Source organism: Chanodichthys erythropterus, chromosome 21 (assembly GCF_024489055.1).
Source record: "Chanodichthys erythropterus isolate Z2021 chromosome 21, ASM2448905v1, whole genome shotgun sequence".
Classification (NCBI taxonomy): domain Eukaryota; kingdom Metazoa; phylum Chordata; class Actinopteri; order Cypriniformes; family Xenocyprididae; genus Chanodichthys; species Chanodichthys erythropterus.
In genome coordinates this window covers 12,513,959-12,535,785 of record NC_090241.1, presented here as the reverse complement: position 1 = coordinate 12,535,785, position 21,827 = coordinate 12,513,959, and the positions used below count along the sequence as shown (strand labels likewise).

The following is a 21,827-nucleotide window of genomic DNA, read 5'->3' as shown; positions in this document are numbered from 1 at the left end:
TGTGTGTGTGTGGAGATGCAGCAGGCGGCGGATTGTGTGTAGCCTCTTCTTACAGCAGCTGGAATGTAATTAAACATGTCATTTTGATGCCGGTTTGTAATCCAGCAAGTTCAAAACAACAATCATCGTTGACAACTGGTGTGTTGGTAGACAACCCACATATACACCATAAAACATTAGATTCTTCCTCACTGAGGAGCCATGCTGATGCACAACCCTCGTAAAAATGATAATTCCGCAAATAACTGCAATTTCAGGGTTCAAACAGAGAGGGAACAACTTACAGACTGCAGCTTTAACTAAAAACTTCATGTAACACCATTTCATGAACAGAGAGAAACACTTCTGAAAAGAAATCTAGATATACATTCACAAACAATAAATCATTTATAAATTATAAAATATTATCTACAGCAAATGATTCTATAAATTATAATATTAAATTTCTATAAATTGCAGTATTAACTACAAGTGAATGCTATGTCCACCCTGTCATGTGTGTCCACCCTATCGAGTCTAAGTGGCTGACAGGGTGAACATTTTTAGCTTCAATTAGCATGTTAGCTTACAACAAACTGTGACTAGCTAAATAGCTAGTCTGGTTGTTGAAGAGAATTTGGTATCTTTAAACTTACATATTTTGAAAATATTGTATTCTAATCACTTCCGGAATATTTTATGCTGACAGGGTGAATGTGTTAAGCTTTGGCAAAACAAGCAAGCAAACTCAAACAAAGAAAATTTGTCAACTGGAAAGTCACCAACTTACTCACTTCAGCCGCTGAAATTCCCGCCACTGAAGAGAAAAAAAATCTGTTGTCCTGATGTCACTAAAGGGGATGGCCTTTTCTTAAAAATATTCAGATTCCCCAATTCGACAGGGTGGACAACCATTCAAGGGACATGAAAAAACTCTTCTTTTTTATTAAATAAAAATATTGTTTTCATTACCAAATGATCAGTACACTGAAACTGAGTAATCTCTTATTTGAAAAAAAAAAATATTAATAGGAAAACAAAAATTTTTAAATTTATGATTTGACTATATTTTACTCTCATTCGAATTTAATGAGAAGTGCATGGGACATAGCACAATATATCATGCATCCTCTTATACAAAACTAAAAAAAAAATCTAGAAAATGTATCTAAAGAGCCAAGTAATGCTTTTGTTATGAATATAAAAATTTTGCCTTACATCACACAACCTTTGATAGTCATTTTTATGTTAATTTATCACAGTAAATGAATTATTTATGTACAGGACATCAAAAGGCACCCTACAGTGATAGTGACCCATCTGATGTTTTTGTTTTCATTTACATGTTTTTATAGAATCTGTAGAAGAGGTTCTTTTGTCTCAAGATGCACATCAGTAATGTTTATTTTTCTAAGGCACGTTTATCAATGCTACTTAAACGTATACATTTAACAAAGGCCCACTTCTGGCTTAATCTAAGCTCTGTCTGTGAAACCAGGCCTGTATTCAAAGGAATAGACTTGACAGCTTGATTGCAGCGTCATCACAACAGATCTGCAGTCTGCACGCGCAGTTTTTATTGACGTGTAGCGACATCTAGTGCTCGCGCTCTGTACTGCTTCATTTACATAAGTTGATGAGCAGCTTTACACACACACACACACACGAACGCTTCAACCATCTTTCTATCCACTTGCATAACGATGATGATGATCTGATGATGTTTCAAAATCAATAGCAGACAACAAATTTCAGCTAACTGTGTGTGTGGGTTTCAAATAATTATATATATATATATATATATATATATATATATATATATGTATATATATATATATATATATATATATATATATATATATATATATATATATATATATATATATATATATATATATATATATATATATATATATATATATATATATATATATATATATATATATATATATATATATATATATATATATATATATATATATATATATATATATATATATATATATATATATATATATATATATATATATATATATATATATATATATATATATATATATATATATATATACATACATATATATATACATATATAAATATATATACATATATACATACATATATATATATATATACATATATACATATATATATATATATATATACAAATATACAAATATATATATATATATATATTCATATATACATACATATATACATATATATATATATATACATATATATATATATATACATATACATATATATATATATACATATACATATATATATATATATACATATACATATATATATATATATACATATACATATATATATATATATACATATACATATATATATATATATACATATACATATATATATATATATATATATATATATATATATATATATATATATATATATATATATATATATATATATATATATATATATATATATATATATATATATGTATGTATATATATACCCTAATTGGTCTTATTCACTAGTACAGAAGATGCAGTTGATCGATCACACGATTGATTGGCGTCTGAACCTGTTTGCGCGTGCACAGAGATTCGGGAGCGCGCGTTCCTCAGCTGTGCTTAGTCACGCTGAGTTTCTGCTTTCTCTATGAAACACACACACGCTGAAGTACACAATAACACACAGTAACACACACACACTGTCACCGAGAGCCGTTTCCGATGAGCTGTAAGTTTTTTAATGAGAGACTTTGTTTACTGTGTTTGTCTTTCTGCTGAGATTTAAACGAAATGATTCACACGATTTTTATTTTGTGTCACTGTTAACAGCATTTGCGTGTGTTGATTTATTCAATTTGCTGATTGACAGTGTTCATGATGATAATTGCATGTTTCGTTATAAATAAAGATCAAATAATTATGAAGTTTAATAATCTTGAGATATTTTTGCAGGCTTTCGCAGTGTGGTGTTAAAAAGCTTTAACAGGAATAATAACACTTTTACAGTAATAGTTTGTAACCTTAATTTTTTTTTTTTTTTCGCAGCATATTTATCAAGTGTTGAGGTTTGTTATCGTGTGGAAACTACAGTGTTTTGATTAATAATTTAAGCATACGGGACATACGTTTTGCACGAATCGTTTGAAAATCGACTTCTAATGTCAATGTACATTTCAGCGCAGTCGCGGCGCTGCTGCTGCTTTGTGTGATCGGCTTTGAGCTGCTGGACGACGGATAGAATTTAAACTCCAGTCCGGGGATTTCAGGCCTCTCACTGTTTACATGTTGAAATTTCAGACTTAAAGTGGCGCTTTGGGATTTTAGCATTACTGAAAATATGTAAGAGAGGTTATCAGTAAAATATGAATTTAGATCCACCTTTATTTATGTGATGATTTCAATTTAAATTTGAATGTGTTGACTGTGGATTAAAACCGAGATTAAACGCTTTCACTGTGAACCGTCTCGCTGAATAACCATAAAACGTTTAAATCTGTCCTGGTTTCTTAAACATTCTCTGCTGTTTACCATTCATGCAGCAGATCTGTTATGCAGGTTTCTGTGACTATCTCTGTGAGGACATTCATTGATAGAATGCAATCCCTAGCCTCCCTAAAACCAAGTCTAAAACTAAATCTTGATTGCTTGCTCTTCAACTCAGTGAGGATCAGTAAGTCTCTTCTGATGAGTCACTGACAGCAGAGACAAACTGTGCTGATAACCATTTATATAGTGTAATTGTGCGTCAGTAATAGACGAAAAGAAACCATCCCCGTATCTTTAGCTGTTCATGTCAGAGATTGTACATCCAATCAAACTGCGGCGGGTTGGATAAAAATTGGTCTGATGCCTGGTAAAAGCTCGTCAAATTAAACGGATGTCAATATGGACAGGTTGTGTGATGCCCTCATCTTCTTTTTAACGTTATATTTAAATGGAATATGAATCATTTATTGTTGGATTTAAGGACACATTCTCTTCAGTTCTTTGTTCTTTTGTACCTCAGTATGTTGAGAGGAGTTTGTTTTACTGCTAAGGTTGTTTTTATGATTGTGCTGTGTTTCTTATTTTGCCAGATGTTTCAGATGTTTGCTTTAAAGGTGCTGTTTGTAAGTTTTTGATTGTACTAAAGCATAAAAATACCATAATATGTTTGCAGATATTTAGGAAACATGCTGAGTTCACATACTCGTTTCTCTGAAAACCATTGCTACAGCCAGTTATCTACTTTGAAATATGTAGTTATTCCATGTTGGAATGTCTGTTTTTGTTTTGGTCTGTGCAAGACTGCTCGTCGCCAATTTACCTAATAGTATTTCGTCACCCCGAGTTGCCAGTTGGTGGAAAACACATGCAGAAAATTGCAGCCATGGAAGCCCGCAAACAAACTGGGTCAGAGGTCGCAGATTCTACCCTACGTAAAAAGCCTCAGCATCCATCTAAAAATCTCTATGAATGGGAGCATATTAAAATGCAATATCAACTCATCGTAAATCAATAAATCAACTAATCAACTTAGAGTGTGTGAGTCTCCTCGCCTTCCAATGTCAATTGAGCTCGCTCCTGTTGCATGTCCTCAAACTGGCAACCCGCGTGAGCGTCAAGTCTGAGGAGGAGGGGGCAGGGCAAACAATATTTTGAATTTGGACTGCAGTACCCATTTCAACCACTAGCTGTCATTCTCACATATTGCACCTTTAAATCTGTTTTTTTTCTTCTCAGGACTTCCAGTCACCTGTGAAAACAGATCAGCACCATTAAACTCATGAAAGGAGTCTGAATGACACGCATGTGACAGGTTTCCCATTGCACTGCATTCAGACAGGTCTCATTCTGACACAGAGACTGTAAGATACTTCACAGTCAAGGGACATCCGGCCCTCAGTTTCAGATGTTGCCTTTAGACTCATTTATCTACACCTTAAAGTCGAACCTGCACAGAAAGACAGTTTCACTTCGCATGCTCTAGAAGTTTCTCTTCCATTTGAGGAACAGACACAAATATGTGAGCGACAGACCGGTTGGATTCTTCTCAGCTGACAGGAGCTCTGCCTGGTTCATAAATTCCCCAGCCAAATCAAACAGATTACGTATGAAATGGAGAAGTGTGACAGACCCAAACCATCAGGAGATTATAGACCTCTATAACCACACGTTTCACCTGAGTGACCCGTAAGACTGTGTGAAACTTGTCTGTCTCCCATCTGACGCCGTTCAACCTGCACTGGCGAGCGAGGATGCGAGTGCCGGGCCGCGGCCGGTGAGGATGTACGCGGCGTCCGGGATGACGGAGTGCAAGGCGGAGGTCACGCCGTCGGAGCGTAACGGGCACCGCGTGTTCAGCTACACGCTGGAGAGCCACACGGCGGCCGCCTTCACCATCATGAACGAGCTGCGGCTGGAGCGGCAGCTGTGCGACGTCACACTGAGGGTCAAATACAACGAGCTAGAGGCCGTGGACTTCGTGGCTCATAAGGTGGTTTTGGCGTCGTCGTCGCCGGTGTTTCGCGCCATGTTCACCAATGGGCTGAAGGAGTGTGGGATGGAAGTGGTGCCCATCGAGGGGATTCACCCCAAGGTACGAGCGTCTGAGATTGATGTCGTGGTGCTGCTAAGCCTGTCACGATCATGAATTGTGTGCTTACGATTAATCGTCATACAAATCTTTGCGATTAACAATAGAGCCCCACAATTAAATGTTAAAAGATTGCGTTCTCGATTCAAACACCTACGCGATATTATTCCTAAATGACAATGATTTGCCTGTGTCTATTAAACCTTTGACACGTCCGATCACATTCAGATCTGCATTCTGATCCAGAGAGAGCCATTGTCATGAAACCGCTTCACAAACAGTCTTTTCAACCACTCCGTATCATTATTTCAGTCTTTCAATAATTCAGATTATCACAGAAGTACTGGGATAAAAGTTAATATTTTGGATGATGTCTGCTGTAGTGATCAAAATTGAGTAAATCACTATTTGAAAGTAACTTGACATTTCAAATGAGGATTTTATCATTACATTGTTACACCAGTAGGTGGCGACAAGTGACTTAAAAAAATGTATTTGTCATTAAATCATACATTCAGAAGTTTTGTTCAAAAACGCTGATTCATTCAGTATTGAAACAAGTGAGATTTTTGAGTCAATGAATAATTTGACTTTTTATCTCACAATTCTGACTTTTTTCTCAGAATTGTGAGATATAAACTCACAATTGCAAGTTATAAAGTGAGAATTTTCGTGATATTAAGTCAGAATTTCGATATTAAGTTAGAATTATGAGTTCTAAAGTCAGAATGATGTGATATAAACTAAATTCTGAGAAAAAAAAGTTTGCGACTTTATATTGCGATTCTGACTTTATAACTTGTAATTCTGTGAGAAGAAAAGACTGAATTGTGAGATAAAACGTCAATTACCTGTTTGTTTGTTTGTTTTTTGTTTTTTATTTAGTGGTGGAAACAAGTTTCCATAGTATTGTGATCTCACACACATACATTCAGCAGCTAAATTTCAACCTTTGCCCGGTTAATTTAAAAGAGACCACCTTGTTGTTGTTTTTTCTCTCTCTCTCTCGATCACGCTCTCTCCCTAGCTCGCTTGAATTCATTAAAAAAAATGGAATTCTAAAACTTCTAACTGTAGATAAAATATCAAACGCAAATAACCTTTATTTTCCACTCTATATTCGTTCAGTCAGAATTCGCACTGCAAAAGGCATGACACCAAAAGTGAATGTAAACACGCTGGCCAAAAAATCGGATATGGTCAATAGATCGGATCTGTGCATTAAGACTTGCAGTGTAAATGCAGCCTAATTAAATAAATCTAATGAAGTTATATTTGCGATTATATCATTTAGCCATGATCATCATACGATTAATCAGTAATCGCGACAGGCCTATGTGATGCTCTTGTATCTGAGCTCCATCTTTTGTAAATGTGGCTGGTTGTTGTTCTCAGGTCATGGGGCGGCTCATTGAGTTTGCGTACACAGCGAGCATCTCTGTTGGTGAGAAGTGTGTGATTCACGTGATGAACGGGGCAGTCATGTACCAGATCGACAGCGTGGTGAAGGCCTGTTGCGATTTCCTTGTGCAGCAGCTTGACCCAAGCAACGCCATCGGCATCGCCAACTTTGCCGAGCAGATCAGCTGCACGGAGCTTCATCAGAAGGCCAGAGAATACATCTACATGAACTTCAGTCAGGTCAGTGACACAGAATAGGACATTGAATCACCTGTACAAGAACCTGTGTCACAGTTTGCCATGAGTAGGGCTGCACTATTAATTGGAATAAAACCAAAATCGTCATACGGCTTAGTGCAACTGTCAAATCGCAAACATTGTGACTTACTTAAATAAAAACATGGGCTGTATGTTTCAGAGGGAAGCGCGGCATTGCCATGACCCAGATTCAAATTAACTACTAACTGAAACTATTTAAAATCATTTCCGTTCATTGGAATAAATCTGAAATAAAATAAAATATAAACATTAGCTGAAAAACTTTAATAAAAGTTAGAAATGTTGTCTTGGAACTAACTGAAACAAAATAAGTGTTAAGTTGATAAAATTACTAAAATAAAAATAAAGAGGCCATATTATGCCCTTTTATAAAGTATTAATGTTAATTTACACATGAGCAGCTCATGCCTGTGTTTTTAGCATCTCAGAGTTCCAACTCCATCTGTATCTGCTCTGAGTTTGAGTCAATTTAAGATGCATTTGAAAACGCAACATGCGCCAGCCATCTTCACAAACTCAACAAAAGAGAAGCTTTAAAGGCTTACTGTGGTTTTCTGTCAAAATACATTTGATGGTTTAATATTTGAAAATGAAGAAATTAAGACAGCCATAAATAAATAATATATAATTTTTATTTTTTTTCAAAACTAAATCTTTCTTATTATATTTTTATTTAGAAATCATTAAGTAATAATAATAATAATTATTATTGTTATTGTTATTATTATTATTATTATTATTTTATAGCCATATTGAAATATAATCACAAATTGCACAACCCTACACATAAGCACAAGCACTTTCTGATCCTATTTAGGGCTGCCCTCAACTAGTCGACTAGTAGTCGTTTATTTAAGCCATTAGTCACATGTTTCACATGTTAATCACACGTTTATATTAATTTAATTACTTAAATATATACTGGGGTGGAATATATGCCTAGTCCGCACTCAAGCACACACATAAATCTTACTGCAAAGCACTAGCAAAAGTAATGGCTTTGAATGTGTGAGAAAAAAATAGCAATGAGACATTTTAATTGTTTATTAATAAACTATTTTTTTCTGAGTGTCGGCTCACTCTGCTGCAAAGTTGTTGATGCGGACTCATCATCAGTTGTGAGTCAAAAGTACCGACTTCGGTACCTAGTCGGTACTGAAATTTTTTAAAAATGTGACGCTTTGAGCGCAGTTGAGTGGATTCGTAAACAATTGTAATTGGCCATTGTTTTGACACGCTCATCGGATATGTCTGTGATTGGCTTCAATGATCAACACTGTAAAAACGTAGTAAAAAGTCATCATTGCGCTCTTCACCAAACGCTAACACAGATACACACATTTGAAAGCAGGCATCTATTTTGGACCAGTCCGCTGATAGACGCCTGCTTTCAAGTGCTCGCACTTTTAAAACGCTTTTGAATTCAAACACTTCCGTGTGCTTTCAAACTCTGCCGCACATGATCATTGAAGCCAATCACAGACATATCCAGTGAGCGAGTCAACACAATAGCCGATCAGAGGTGTTTACGAATCCACTAAACAGTGCTCAAAGCATCACATTTTTAAAATTCGGTACTTTTGACAACTCTAATCTCCGCAGTAGTGAACATACCTATAGAGAGAAATGCACCTTTCGTATGGATTACAATCAGAAAATTAGTTTTCAATTCAAATTGGTTAGTTTAAAAGTTGACATTTCAAGCTTTCTGTAGATATATTTCTCATGTCTGTGAGGCAAGTATACGCTGAGTTTTGGTTCATTTAAGTGCTCCAGTTCAGGGAAACCAAGACAGTAGAAAGTGCATCCTGTTTGTTTTCTTTATTTTACAAAAGCAAACTGACTAAGCGTCTTCTCGGTCAACTAACATTTAGTTGACTATTAGGGGGCAGCCCTGATATTATTATAATTAAAATGGGTTTTTTTTTTTTTTGCTATAGTGCCTTTAAGATTTCTGCATGTAAATTACCTCTATAATGTCTGGCTAACCTCTTCATACTCTGCCCTCCAGTTTGGAAACGCCCTTGAAAAGTGGGGTTTTGGACAGTATTGGCATGAATCCTTTTTAATTTGTGAAATTTTTGCACTCATAAGGAAACATACTACGAAAAACGTATTTTATTACATAAACAGTTTATACATAGAAAAAAATAAAATTTTTGATTCATCAAAATATCCACCATTAGCCGCTATCTGACCTAAACTGGGTTCTAATTGGTTCATTGTATTCTAAACTTAATTGGCAGTCAATTGTTGAAGCTATTAAGGTGTGCTGACCCAAAACTCATTTACAAACCTGGGCCAAGTTTAAACCAGTAGCCAGGCATCACAGCTGGCAAAGGGGCTTGTCTGGCTTTGACATGTATATATTGCCATTATTACGTAATCAAAATGAAAATTATCATTGCTGGTCTTCAGTGATAATGTCAAGTTACTTTAATGTATTTGCAAAAAATTATAAGGATTTATGCTGATATCGTCCAAAACCACACTTTGCAAGGGGTGTTTCCAAACTTTTGAGGGCAGTGTATTTTAGTGAGTTTTTTTTTCCATCGGTTCAGTCTAGTTTCCACAGGAACAGCTCACGCTTTCACATGCTTTTCCATTCTTCTGGTATGTTTGCTGTTCAGGAACAATAATATCTGTCCTTCTTCCTCACAACATCACTGTGGACCAAATTTCTGATCTCTGATGTGTTATTATGGATGGTCATGTTCATTTTTCATCAAGTATCAGATATTAGAACGAGTCATTTCTGCAGTTTAGTTTCAGTAATTGCTCTTTTTAGGAAGAGGAAGTTTTGAGTTCTCACAGGATGTTTCATAGTACAGTAAACTCTAATCTCAAATTATCAAAAAGAACTTGATTCCTCAATCACGGTGTTCATGCAGAAGTGAACATTCTGTCACCATTCACTCACACTCATGTTATGTTAGTAAACTGTTTTAAAAGTCCATTCACACCAAGAATGGTAACTATATTAGCAGGATGGATTCTGATTGGCTGTCAATGTTTTTTTATCATTTGTCAGATGTAAAAAAAAAAATTAAAAAAAATTCTGAAAGAGATTCCAATAACTCGTTTCTCTGTACCGTTATCAATATAGTTGTGGTATGGACTCTGCTAATCTTTTAGACCACCTTGTAGAACTGTATCTGTATCGTTATTGTTATATTTAGCATCCTTTGGTGTGAACAGGCCTTAAATGATTAGTTTACTTCAGAATTAAAATTTACTGATTATTTACTCATCCCCTTGTCATCCAAGATGTTTGTCTTTCTTCAGTCGAAAAGAAATTAAGGTTTTTGATGAAAACATTTCCAGGATTTTTCTCCATATAGTGGACTTCACTGGGGTTCAACGGTTTGATAGTCCAAATTGCAGTTTCAGTGCCGCTTCAAAGGGTTCTACACGATCTCAGACGAGGAATAAGGGTCTTATCTAGTGAAACGATTGGTAATTTAGACTAAAAATTTAGGTAAAAAAAAAAAAAAAAGTATATACTTTTTAAGCACAAATGCTTATCTTGCACTGCTCTGCGATACGGCACACATTACGTAATCATGTTGGAAAGGTCACGCATGACATAAGTGAAAGAGCATTTGTGCTTAAAAAATATATACATTTTATTTTTTAGAAAATGTCCGATCGTTTCGCTTTATAAGACCATTATTCCTCGGCTGGGATTGTGTAAAACCCTTTGAAGCTGCACTGAAAGTGCAATTTGGATCTTCAACCCAATGAACTCCAGTGAAGTCCACTGTATGGAGAAAAATCCTGGAATGTTTACCTCAAAAAACTTTATTTCTTTTCAACTGAAGAAAGAAAGACATGAACATCTTGGATGACATGGGAGTGAGTAAATTATCAGAATTTTAATTCTGAAGTGAACTAATTCTTTAAGGGAAGTAAATGTTTTGATACTAATCTGATGAGATGAATGCACGTGTCTCTCTCAGGTAGCTACGCAGGAGGAGTTCTTCAACCTTACTCAGTGCGAGCTGGTGACGCTGATCAGCCGCGATGAGCTGAATGTGCGCTGTGAGTCCGAGGTGTTTCGTGCGTGCGTGGAGTGGGTTCAGTACGACCGCGAGAACCGCCGGCCGTTTGTGCAGGCGCTGCTGCAGGCCATCCGCTGCCACTCACTCACACCGAACTTCCTGCGGCGGCAGCTCGAGCACTTCGAGTGGGACGCTCAGAGTAAAGATTACCTGTCCCAGATCTTCCAGGATCTCACGCTGCACAAGCCCACCAAAGTCATTCCCTGCCGGACGCCCAAAGTCCCGCAGCTCATCTACACGGCCGGCGGATATTTCCGCCAGTCGCTCAGCTACCTGGAGGCGTTTAACCCCTGCACGGGTGCGTGGCTGCGATTGGCTGATCTGCAGACACCCCGCAGCGGGCTGGCGGCGTGCGTCATCAGCGGTCTGCTGTACGCGGTGGGCGGGAGGAATAACGCTCCAGACGGCAACATGGACTCCAACACGCTGGACTGTTACAACCCGATGAATAACTGCTGGCTGCCCTGCGCGCCCATGAGTGTCCCGCGCAACCGCATTGGTGTGGGCGTCATCGACGGCATGATCTACGCAGTGGGCGGCTCGCATGGATGCGTCCATCACAACAGTGTGGAGAGGTGAGATGGGGCAGATTTCACCTGCAGTGCCTGTTATCTTCTTGAGCTTGTGGTGTTGATGTGTTTTATCTTTTATCTCTTCAACACTAAACCAACATCTCTTTGCAGCAGGTCAGATCACATTGTTTCCAGTAATCATGCAGTTTTCTATTTATTATGTCCTGGCACAGTTTCATTATGAACTGAAAATATTTTTACACTTCTCATTATAACATAAAATATCTCTAAACAGAGTTTGTACAAGGTGCTTGAAGTACTTGAATTTGATGAAATTTAAGTCCTGGAAAACCCTTGATAACAGCCATATTTATGTGCTTGAATTACTGAAAGACAATAAATGTGAAATTACTGTTTAATTGTATTGATTAAACAATCTTTGAATGCAAAATTAACTCTACAGCCCATCTGATATAGATATAGAGCCATTTTGTGTGGTTATGAGTGTGATATTGCTCATATAAATATCCAAGTATATGATACAGCTTTCATTTTTCAGGTCAATTATATATTCATGAGAAAAAAATCAGTTCGAATAAAGAATCTGGGTCATAGTATCCTTTCAATGGTTAAAGTTACCACAGTGCTACACTTTATTTGTACCATTTTGTTTCATTAGTTTATTTTTATTTATCGTTTTAACTTTTTTAGAATTTAAAAAAGATAATGAAGAGATTGTTTGAGAAGTGAGATCTCTGATTATAGTCCTTGAAAACCAAAAATGTAGTCTTGAAAGTAATTCATATTACATTATCTGTGCAAACCCTGTCAACATTAAGTTTTGCGCCATTGCTTTTAGGGTAATCTAGGTAAACGAACAAAGTGCCTGCAGGATTCTTTAGGTAAACAAATTAAATATATGATCAGATCCTTTCTTAACTGCTGTTTTCTCACCACTGTTGTGTTTTTGTTATTAAGAGGAAAGCCCACAGCACATATTTACATATTCATCTAAACATCACCAAAGTCCCTTTCAAGGAAAGTCTGTTCACTCGCCACCGGCCATATCTGCAGTGTCGCCTGACAGCTATTGTGTGTCCCTCCTGTCTACTTGAAATTACATTTAAAAAATGCTCACATTTAAATTACATATTTCAAATCAGCAACAAAATCTGACATGACTGTCCCATAAATGTTGTTTCTTAGGCTCATATAGCTTTAAAAAAAGCTTCTCTTTCAGGCTGGACCAGCCATGCGCATATGCAGCTGGAGCACCTAACAGCAGCTGCAGTGACACAATGACTTTACCAATCAGCGGTTTGCTCTTTTATTTAGAATGCGGGACCTATTCCTCCATATCGCGTTGTACTTTCTCCCATTCATTTACAATGTGAGTGCACCGTTTTTGTAAAGTCTTTGACGTTGCTATCGGCAGCTTGGGCATTCATAATTCTTTTTTCTCCTAAGAATGAATCGAATGAAAAAAAGAACTTCGCCATGAGTAAATCTGGACCTTAAGTGTGCTCTTAAATCCCGTCCACACTGCCAGAAACTTTGTTGCTGCATGTCATTAGTGGGCGTCCCCACATCTGGTTCACAGATTTCATTCCATACTGTAGACAATGAATCACTTTCCTTGCTACTAAAAACAAACATTTTGGAAGGGAAAGACTAAATATAAATTTATATTTATAATTTATAATCCACAATCTTTCCGCCCTACTGTCGCCAATGGTCACTATTGTTCACATTGCCTGAAATTGCCAGATCTCCATTGAAATTAATGGGATCGTGTCATTTTGCTGCTGCATGTCGCTGGATTTAGAAACAATGTCACTCACTGAGTATTGCATTTTGGCATGGATTATTTTGCAAACAGCATCACTCTTGTTTATCCCCCTTAGTGTCTTTTTATAATGAAAGCCACAATGAGTCCACACTTCAGCTCTGTACACCGCGGTGGGAGCTGGTATAATTTATTCATCTTCTATTGGTGGTTACTAGTAAGCTTTGTTTTCTAATGCTCTTTTCACGCCAGTGAGGAAGAAAACACCTAAAACCCCTTTTGCATCCACATAACAATGGTGTGTTATCACACTTCCTTTGTGATGTTTGTGGAGATTAGTGATGAATAATAGATGACAAACATTATTCATTAGAGTAAGGAAGTGGAACCAGCTATTAATAGATATTTAAACACTATGAATTTTTGAGTGAGTCACTGTAGTTATGAAATACACATCTGTCTATCTGACTGTCTGTCAGGTACAGTATGTTCCATGTAAATCAGATACGACGGGTATGTTGTTTTACTTCAAGATATGATGACTGCCATAAATAACCACAGCAATCACCATCAAACATTTACATTACTCATAAAGGAGATTTTATAATATTAACATTAACATAACTTTTTTAATGACAGTTATGTAAGAGAGCACTTCAAAAGTGAAAAGTATAAAGTTATAGAAGTTTAAATGTACTGTTAATCAAATGTACTGTACTAATTATTTTATATAAACATATTTTACAAAATATTTTTGACTCTAAAATTGATCAAAAAAATAAAAGCCGTATGTCTAACCAAGTTGTGTTCCAAATTTGAAGCTGATATCACAAAAATGAAAGTTACCTTGATTTTGTTGAGGCGTTGTACCAAAAATAGCCACCGGGTGTCCACATTCCATTTATTTTTTATTCTTTTAGGCATTCTCTTGTAGCATATTAATACATTCCTGTCCAAATATCACTTCTATCACAAAACAGATGCCAAATATGGAAGCTTGAGATTCGGACCTCTCCTCCGATATGTGTTTTGTCAAGATTAGTAAAGTTTTGACTATCAATAAGTTAAAATAAATGTTTTAATATGAAACATGACTATGCCCACTACGTCTTTCCGCAGTTGAATTTAAATTGAGAAATGGATTTTTTTAACCCGTCCTTAGTCCGTATGAAAGCATGTTTGTTCATGTTATGGGTTTCAGGTATGATCCGGAGCGAGACTGCTGGCAGCTAGTGGCGCCTATGCTGACGCGGCGTATCGGTGTAGGTGTGGCCGTGATCAACCGTCTGCTGTACGCGGTGGGCGGCTTCGATGGGACTCACAGGCTGAGCTCGGCCGAATGCTACAACCCCGAGAAAGATGAATGGAGGAGTGTGGCGTCCATGAACACAGTCCGCAGCGGCGCAGGTGAGATTCAACAAAGACCGTTTGCATAAAGCTCAGGTCTATTAAATAATACAGTTAAAACTTTTGATTTGTAATAAAGTGTTATTAAATGTTGAAATTAACATTTACTAAGATTAATAAATGCTTTAAAAGTATTTTTCATTGTCAGCTGTGATGAGCCACTGCAAATACAAAAATCTGAATGGTTGTTTGAAACATTTAAATACTGTAGTAGCAGCTGCTTTGTTTACGGGGGTTACCAGAGTAACGGCTGCATTTCTGCTGCTCCATCAGCGCCATCTGCTGTCAGAGAGCGAATGTGCATTTTCATTCAGCTCGTCTCCTTCACTCGTTCCGCCATGTGCTTCTCACACCTTCTCATGCATCGAAGAGATAACACATAACTGACGATTCAACTAACTCATCCTTTATGTGTTGAAGAGATAACACATAATGTGTGCATTGCATTGCAGTAACTTGGTCCGTTGTACAGGGAAGAGATGACACTGCGCGGGTCTGCGGCGCACTAAAAGCTTTGACGCAGCCACCGGAGTCGATCCATGGGCACTTCAGTCAATTCTTGTGTTTACACCATCCACGCATGGCATATTTCAGAAGCAGCTCACCGCGTCGCTTCACTAAATATAGTCGCCAAGTCTATTTTTGACGGACGCCGTCAAAAATACAAAATAAGCTCAAATACAACATAAAGTTAAAACAATCACCCTGTGTAGACTCTTGCTCATATTTTACATCACTAGGAGGTCAGAAATTGACAAGAGATTCGAAGTTAAAATTTTTTAAAATATTTTATCCTTGTAAAGTATTCTTAAAATGCATTCCAAAATTTTTAATAATTCATAATAAATAATTATTAAAATATGGTATCATGGTATTTTGAAGTGCCCAAGGTAACAATATCGTCCATGTTCATTATCGTGATATATTGTATTACATACCGGTATGTGCTTATGTGGTGCATTTGAGCTTCTGCAAGAGCCAATGAGGTTTGTTTTCACATGCCAAGCAAGTACGGTCGAGTTTCTGTGTATGTTCACTGATCAGTGTTTATATTAGGGCTGGGACAATAAATTGTTGCATTAAATCGAGAAATGATTCTGGTTTGAATGCATTGCGATTCTCTCTCAAATTAATTCTGAGCTTAGTTTTTAACAGCAGATTGCACTGGCAATTTTCATTTTTGCGTGAATTAAGCTTTCGAGCTCCAAACATGACAAAAAGCATCATAAGATTCGTCCATATGACTCTGAAGCCATTTTCAGTCTGTTTCTCACACAGAGCGTCAGACTTGGAATATAGTGCACAAGCCAAATATTTTACTCTTATATGGCTGTATTTGTCTGCTTTGGAGCCCAACAGATGTTGGTCACTATGAATTGCTGGAAAAGAGCTGCAGCAACTTTAATTTCTGAAGAACTTTCTTGGTTTTGCTTACAGGTTTAAACATTAGCGATCAAACATGGATCATTAATCCTGTTTATGATTGCTCAAACAGCACAACCTAATTGAAGCGTGTGCCTATGTCATGTGATCTGTGTTCAGGTGTGTGCGCGCTGGGGAACTACATCTATGTGATGGGTGGATACGACGGGACGAATCAGCTGAACACGGTGGAGCGATACGAAGTGGAGACGGACAGCTGGAGTTTCACATCATCCATGAGACACAGACGTAGCGCGCTGGGAGTGACGGCGCACCACGGGCGCATTTATGTGCTGGGTACGAGCTCAATGAACTCACACACGTTTAGAATCAAAAGACATTATTATGAGCGATTCATCAGCATGTTACACCGTTTATAGGCTCGAGACAGTCTGCGCTAGAGACCATCAATGCCAAAAAGATCACTCCAGTTAGGCACGGGTGATATGAGCACAATTACGATATTTGTAAAACTTTGGCTGATGTCAGTACAGTGCACAGCATAAATGAGTACACTCCCTCTGAAACTTCTGAAAGTCAGCAATTACTCAATTACTTAGAAGACATGTTAGGATTCTTCGGAGAAATAATGTTCCAGCAAGTCTGCTTAATCATTTACCAAAGAAGCATGTCAAAATTATTCAGGAAAATAAGATTTTCGTATCAAAGAGATAAAATGTTGTGCAGCAAAAATGAGTACACCCTCCTAAATGGAACCACTTGGGAGAGAACAGTCAGGAGACTTATTTCTTAGCAAAAAAGCAGACAGTGGTACAAGAGGATTACCAAATCTTTGTTTTAAGTGTGAAAATATAGCAAAAGTAACACAGAAATTCAAAAACAATGGACTTGTGACAAGGCCCCTGAAATAATCAGGCCTTCGTTTTAAGCTTTCATTTAGTGATGAGAGATTTTTTTTTGCTAGACAAAGAGCAGGAGAAATACCAAGTGAGTGTCTCAGTGCCAGCAAAAGCTATGAAAAGAGTGACTGTTTATCTCACAGAGTAAGATGAAGCCTGCAGAAATGACATGCATGGTTGTTGTTTTCACTGGAACTATCTACTGTAGCCAAAGCACAACAAAGTCAGTTAGCCATTTCCAAAGCCCATATTTACAAAATATAGATTCTGGGAATCAATACTCTGGTCTCATGAGACCAAATTAATCATTTTGAATCTAACAGCATCCAAAATGTTATGGTGTTGCTAGAGGAGGAGTACAGTGAGAAGTGTCTGGTTCCCACAGTAAAGTTCAGTGGTAGTAAAGCTCTTGTATAGGGATGTAAACAAGGTGTGAGGAAGTTGTGCTTTATCTTTGTTGTCATGAATTACCACACCACTGTGTAATTTAATACACAAACTTTAAAAAGAAGATGTTACCCTTTCCTCATTCCCTGCATTGTTGGGCATTTTTTCAAAATGACAATGAGGATATGCATTCTCCCAAGGTGAAAAACCTTCTGTGGACATGTATTGCACTCAACACTCCCCATTAAAGATCAGGGCATTTAAGGAGCTCATCATCCAGGAGTTAAACAGGACGGATGTGACAATTTGTCATGAATTTGTACACTCTGTGCCAAGAAGGGACAGAGCAGCATATTCAAAATTATGGAGGGCATACTAAGTGCTAGAATATTATACATTTGTTGAATTAAATCTAGGGTGTACTCATTTACGCTGTGCACTGTATATCACAGTATACACATTCTTAAGGAAACATGACTAAAAAACTGAACAGTTAATGGTCCAGTTTCCAATGTAATGGCAGATATCACAAATTTGATACATTTAGATCAGCATTGTAGTCAGTCAGATGTTGATTCAGTAACTAAGGAATTCAGGTAAGGATTTGTCAGACAGTACTGTACTATTCTAAGCAAACTTTGTATCACTAGCACTTCTTCTGTTTATTGCCTCTAAGACAAATCACTTGTTGTATTGCTAATTTAAGTCGCTTTGGATAAAAGTGTTTGCTAAATGTAAGTGTAACTTAAGTGTTTTTGAATGGATAATTTAGTTGAAGTATGCGTGCGATCTTCATCTCATGACATTCAGTACAGACTTCAAGCTCTCTGCTTGGGCAAATATGATTTATTTTGTTTTTTTGAAACACTGGTTTAACCATGATAGAATATTATTTTAAAAGTTGATCAATTTCTACCAGTTTGACGTTTAAATCGGTTCATCGTCCGTCCCTGACTGCCTGCAGTTTTGATCATTTTTCTAAATTTCTAATGAATGTTTTCAGTTGTCATTTTCAAACATTGAAACCAGGCAGGGTTAACCTTACAATAGTACTCTTAGACTTTCAAAATGCTTCATCAGTTGAACTCAGATTATAATAATTTAAGTTTAAAGCACAGCCACCAAAATCGGACCTTAGCACCTCTCTTTGGGATGTTATGAGGTTAAATACAGATTTAAAATCATAATAGCTATGAAATAGAAATAGTTTAATAGCTATGATACTGTTTTTGAAGTCAAAGCTTTGCAAAGCTATGACAGGAAACACTGGCATCTAACAATGCCATGGAAAAAAAAAACAGTTAATCTTAAAAAATACAGCACATACATTAACCCAGATAGGAAATAAAACATTTATTGAATAAGCATGTGTCCTATTCTGTGTCCAAAGCAGTCAATGCAATTTGGGAAAGAAATCAATTGGTACAAGAGGATTACCAAATCATTGTTTTAAGTGTGAAAATATAGCAAAAGTAACACAGAAATTAAAAAACAATGGACTTGTGACAATGCCCCTGAAATAATCAGGCATTCATTTTAAGCTTTCATTTAATGATGAGAGATTTGTTTTGCTAGACAAAGAGCAGGAGAAATACCAAGCGAGTGTCTCAGAGCCAGCAAAAGCTATGAAAAGAGTGACTGTTTATCACATTTATTGAATAAGCATGTGTCCTATTCTGTGTCCAAAGCAGTCAATGCAATTTGGGAAAGAAATCAATTAAATTAATATTATTCAACACATTCTAGCTTTTTACAGGAAATATTAAGATGTAATCCCCTTTGTAATCATTAACATTTTCATAAGTAACTGTAATTACACATTTTTTAATTACACATTACTCAGTAACTGTAACGGATTAGTTACATTTATTGGTAACCCTTTTTACTGTCATTGTTACATATGTTACATGTAGTTACTATAGTAATAACTATACATTATGCATAATTACATGCAGCTAAACCAAACCATAATCCTAACCCTATAATAAATACATGGTTTACTCTCTTACTCAGTACGTAAATGTTTAATTACAGTGTAACTACACTTTATTTTAAGGTGTCCGTGTCAGTGTAATTATACATTTTAGTACTGAGTAATAATAATTAACTACATGCACTTACTATAGGGTTAGGTTAAGGATGAGGGTTTGGTTTAGGGTTAACTGCATATAATTATGCATAATTTACTGTTATTACTTCAATAACTACATGTAATGTGTAACAAAGACACTGAAAATAAAGTGTTACCAAATAAAGTGTAACCCGTTTGTTTTGTAATTAAATTAGGTAACTCTGTTACATGTAACTAGTTACTCCCAACACTTATTATATTTATGTCGCACAACATTGTCAACATGAACTGTTTCTTCAGCACCCAAAAATATGATGCCTTCTTTACTGCTTGTTTATGAATCTGCGATTAAACAATATGTTTGTCACAAATGCATACTTCAGTCAGAGAGGAATAGATGCATTAAAGTGTTTACATGCTGTTTATTACAATTAAAATCAGCATTTTATTGCACATTTTATTACCACAAATTTTATTACAATTATGGTTAATACAATTATGAGCTTAATCTCATCAATTTGATCAAAGTATTGTGTTTACATGAGTTTTATCGCAATATTGCCTGACAGTCATTATTGAGTCACATGTTACTCTTGACCTGGAACACATTAACTGTAAAACAGTCATTAGTGGGAGGAGAAGGACTAGAAAGAGGTTTGGCTGATCTAGTGATGATTACTGAAGCAAAGCATTCAGAGACATTGATTCATCTGTTCTGTAACCGTCTCTGTGTCTGTCTGCAGGTGGGTATGATGGGAACACGTTTCTGGACAGCGTGGAGTGTTTTGACCCTGAAACAGACACATGGACCGAGGTCACCAACATGACGTCCGGCCGCAGCGGGGTCGGAGTGGCCGTAACCATGGAGCCGTGCCAAAAGGGCCTGAGCCCTTGTCAGAAACACTAGCGTCGCCTCCGTTTCTGCTCATTAAAGATCTGTCTCTCTCTCTCTCTCTCTCTGTCCCAGCCAGTGTCATTAGCGCACAGTAAATCTGTTGTTCTGGATGAACTTCAGTGTCAGTGCACAAGGAGATCTCTGAACATCACGCACTTTGAGGCTCCTGCCTGAGTTTTTGCATTGCCAGTCGAGCAAATGTGAAGGTTAATCGTGCAGCAGCCTCTTCAATTCAGTCGTGTGGATGTCTACCTCCTTCCTGAGCCGAATAAAGTGCCATTACGCCGCCACCACAGTATGTCTGAGGGCTCGAACCGCTCACAGTGCCAGTGATGCCCGTTTGTTCAATAATACGTCACCGAGGTTTGAGCTTTGTGAACGGAGATGGCCAAAACAAATCCTGACCTAACAAACACTTAAGTTGAAAATCAGTTTCTGATTAAGCTGTTCGAATGATTTTGTATTCAAGAAAGTTTTTACTAATGAAATGAGATGTGAAATGTTTCCAGATTTATCTAACTGTATTCCAGCCTACAAAGGCATTAGATGCCAATGTTGTTTATGCTCAAATGAAAGCTGATTTTCGCAGACTGATAAAACAATGTATTTGTAAAAACCAATTTAAGCTGCTCTTCCAGGGATTTTGTACATTGCATGAAGTCTTGTTTTTTTTTTTTGTTTTTTTTTTATTTATTTGAAATATTGTCCCTTTGCTATATTGGTTGATGCTGGCTTCTCAATGGACTGAACTGGGGCTCATTTTTACAAATTAGATTTTTTGTTTGAAAAGGGATGCTTTTTCCTTTAAATCACTCAAAATTAAATATAAAGGATTATTTAAAGTCTGCTTTGTAAATTTTACAGCATTGAGTACCTTGTACAAAACATTGTATATTAAAAGCGTATGATTCTTGCAGTACTTTGTCATGACTTGTTTCAGCCGCACGGTGGCGACAAAACACTGAATGACGCGCAAACGCGTTAAACATGAATATGGTTTAAAAAATTGCTGACCTTAATTTTAAGCAGCTTTAAATCAAAACAACTGAGGGCTGACCTATGAAGTCCTGCTGCAGGGTACGAACAACATTTTACGATTCAAACTAAAATGTTTTGAGTGGAGATGTACTGAAATATATTTGTTTTAACCCTCACAGAAACCTGTGTACATCCTCAGATTGAAATGTTAACATTATTTA

At 36.7% G+C, this 21,827-nt stretch overlaps 1 protein-coding gene across 1 annotated transcript; it reads left to right on the top strand.

Annotated features, from left to right (window-relative positions):
• The first annotated feature begins 2,582 nt into the window (after positions 1-2,582).
• On the top strand, positions 2,583-21,563 carry keap1b (kelch-like ECH-associated protein 1b). Its single transcript, XM_067372769.1, has 7 exons — positions 2,583-2,700; positions 4,695-5,550; positions 6,943-7,188; positions 11,187-11,863; positions 14,788-14,993; positions 16,536-16,712; positions 20,477-21,563. The coding sequence occupies exons 2-7, from the start codon at positions 5,239-5,241 to the stop codon at positions 20,638-20,640; spliced, it is 1,782 nt and encodes a 593-aa protein (XP_067228870.1). The 5' UTR covers positions 2,583-2,700; positions 4,695-5,238; the 3' UTR covers positions 20,641-21,563.
• The last annotated feature ends 264 nt before the right edge of the window (positions 21,564-21,827 follow it).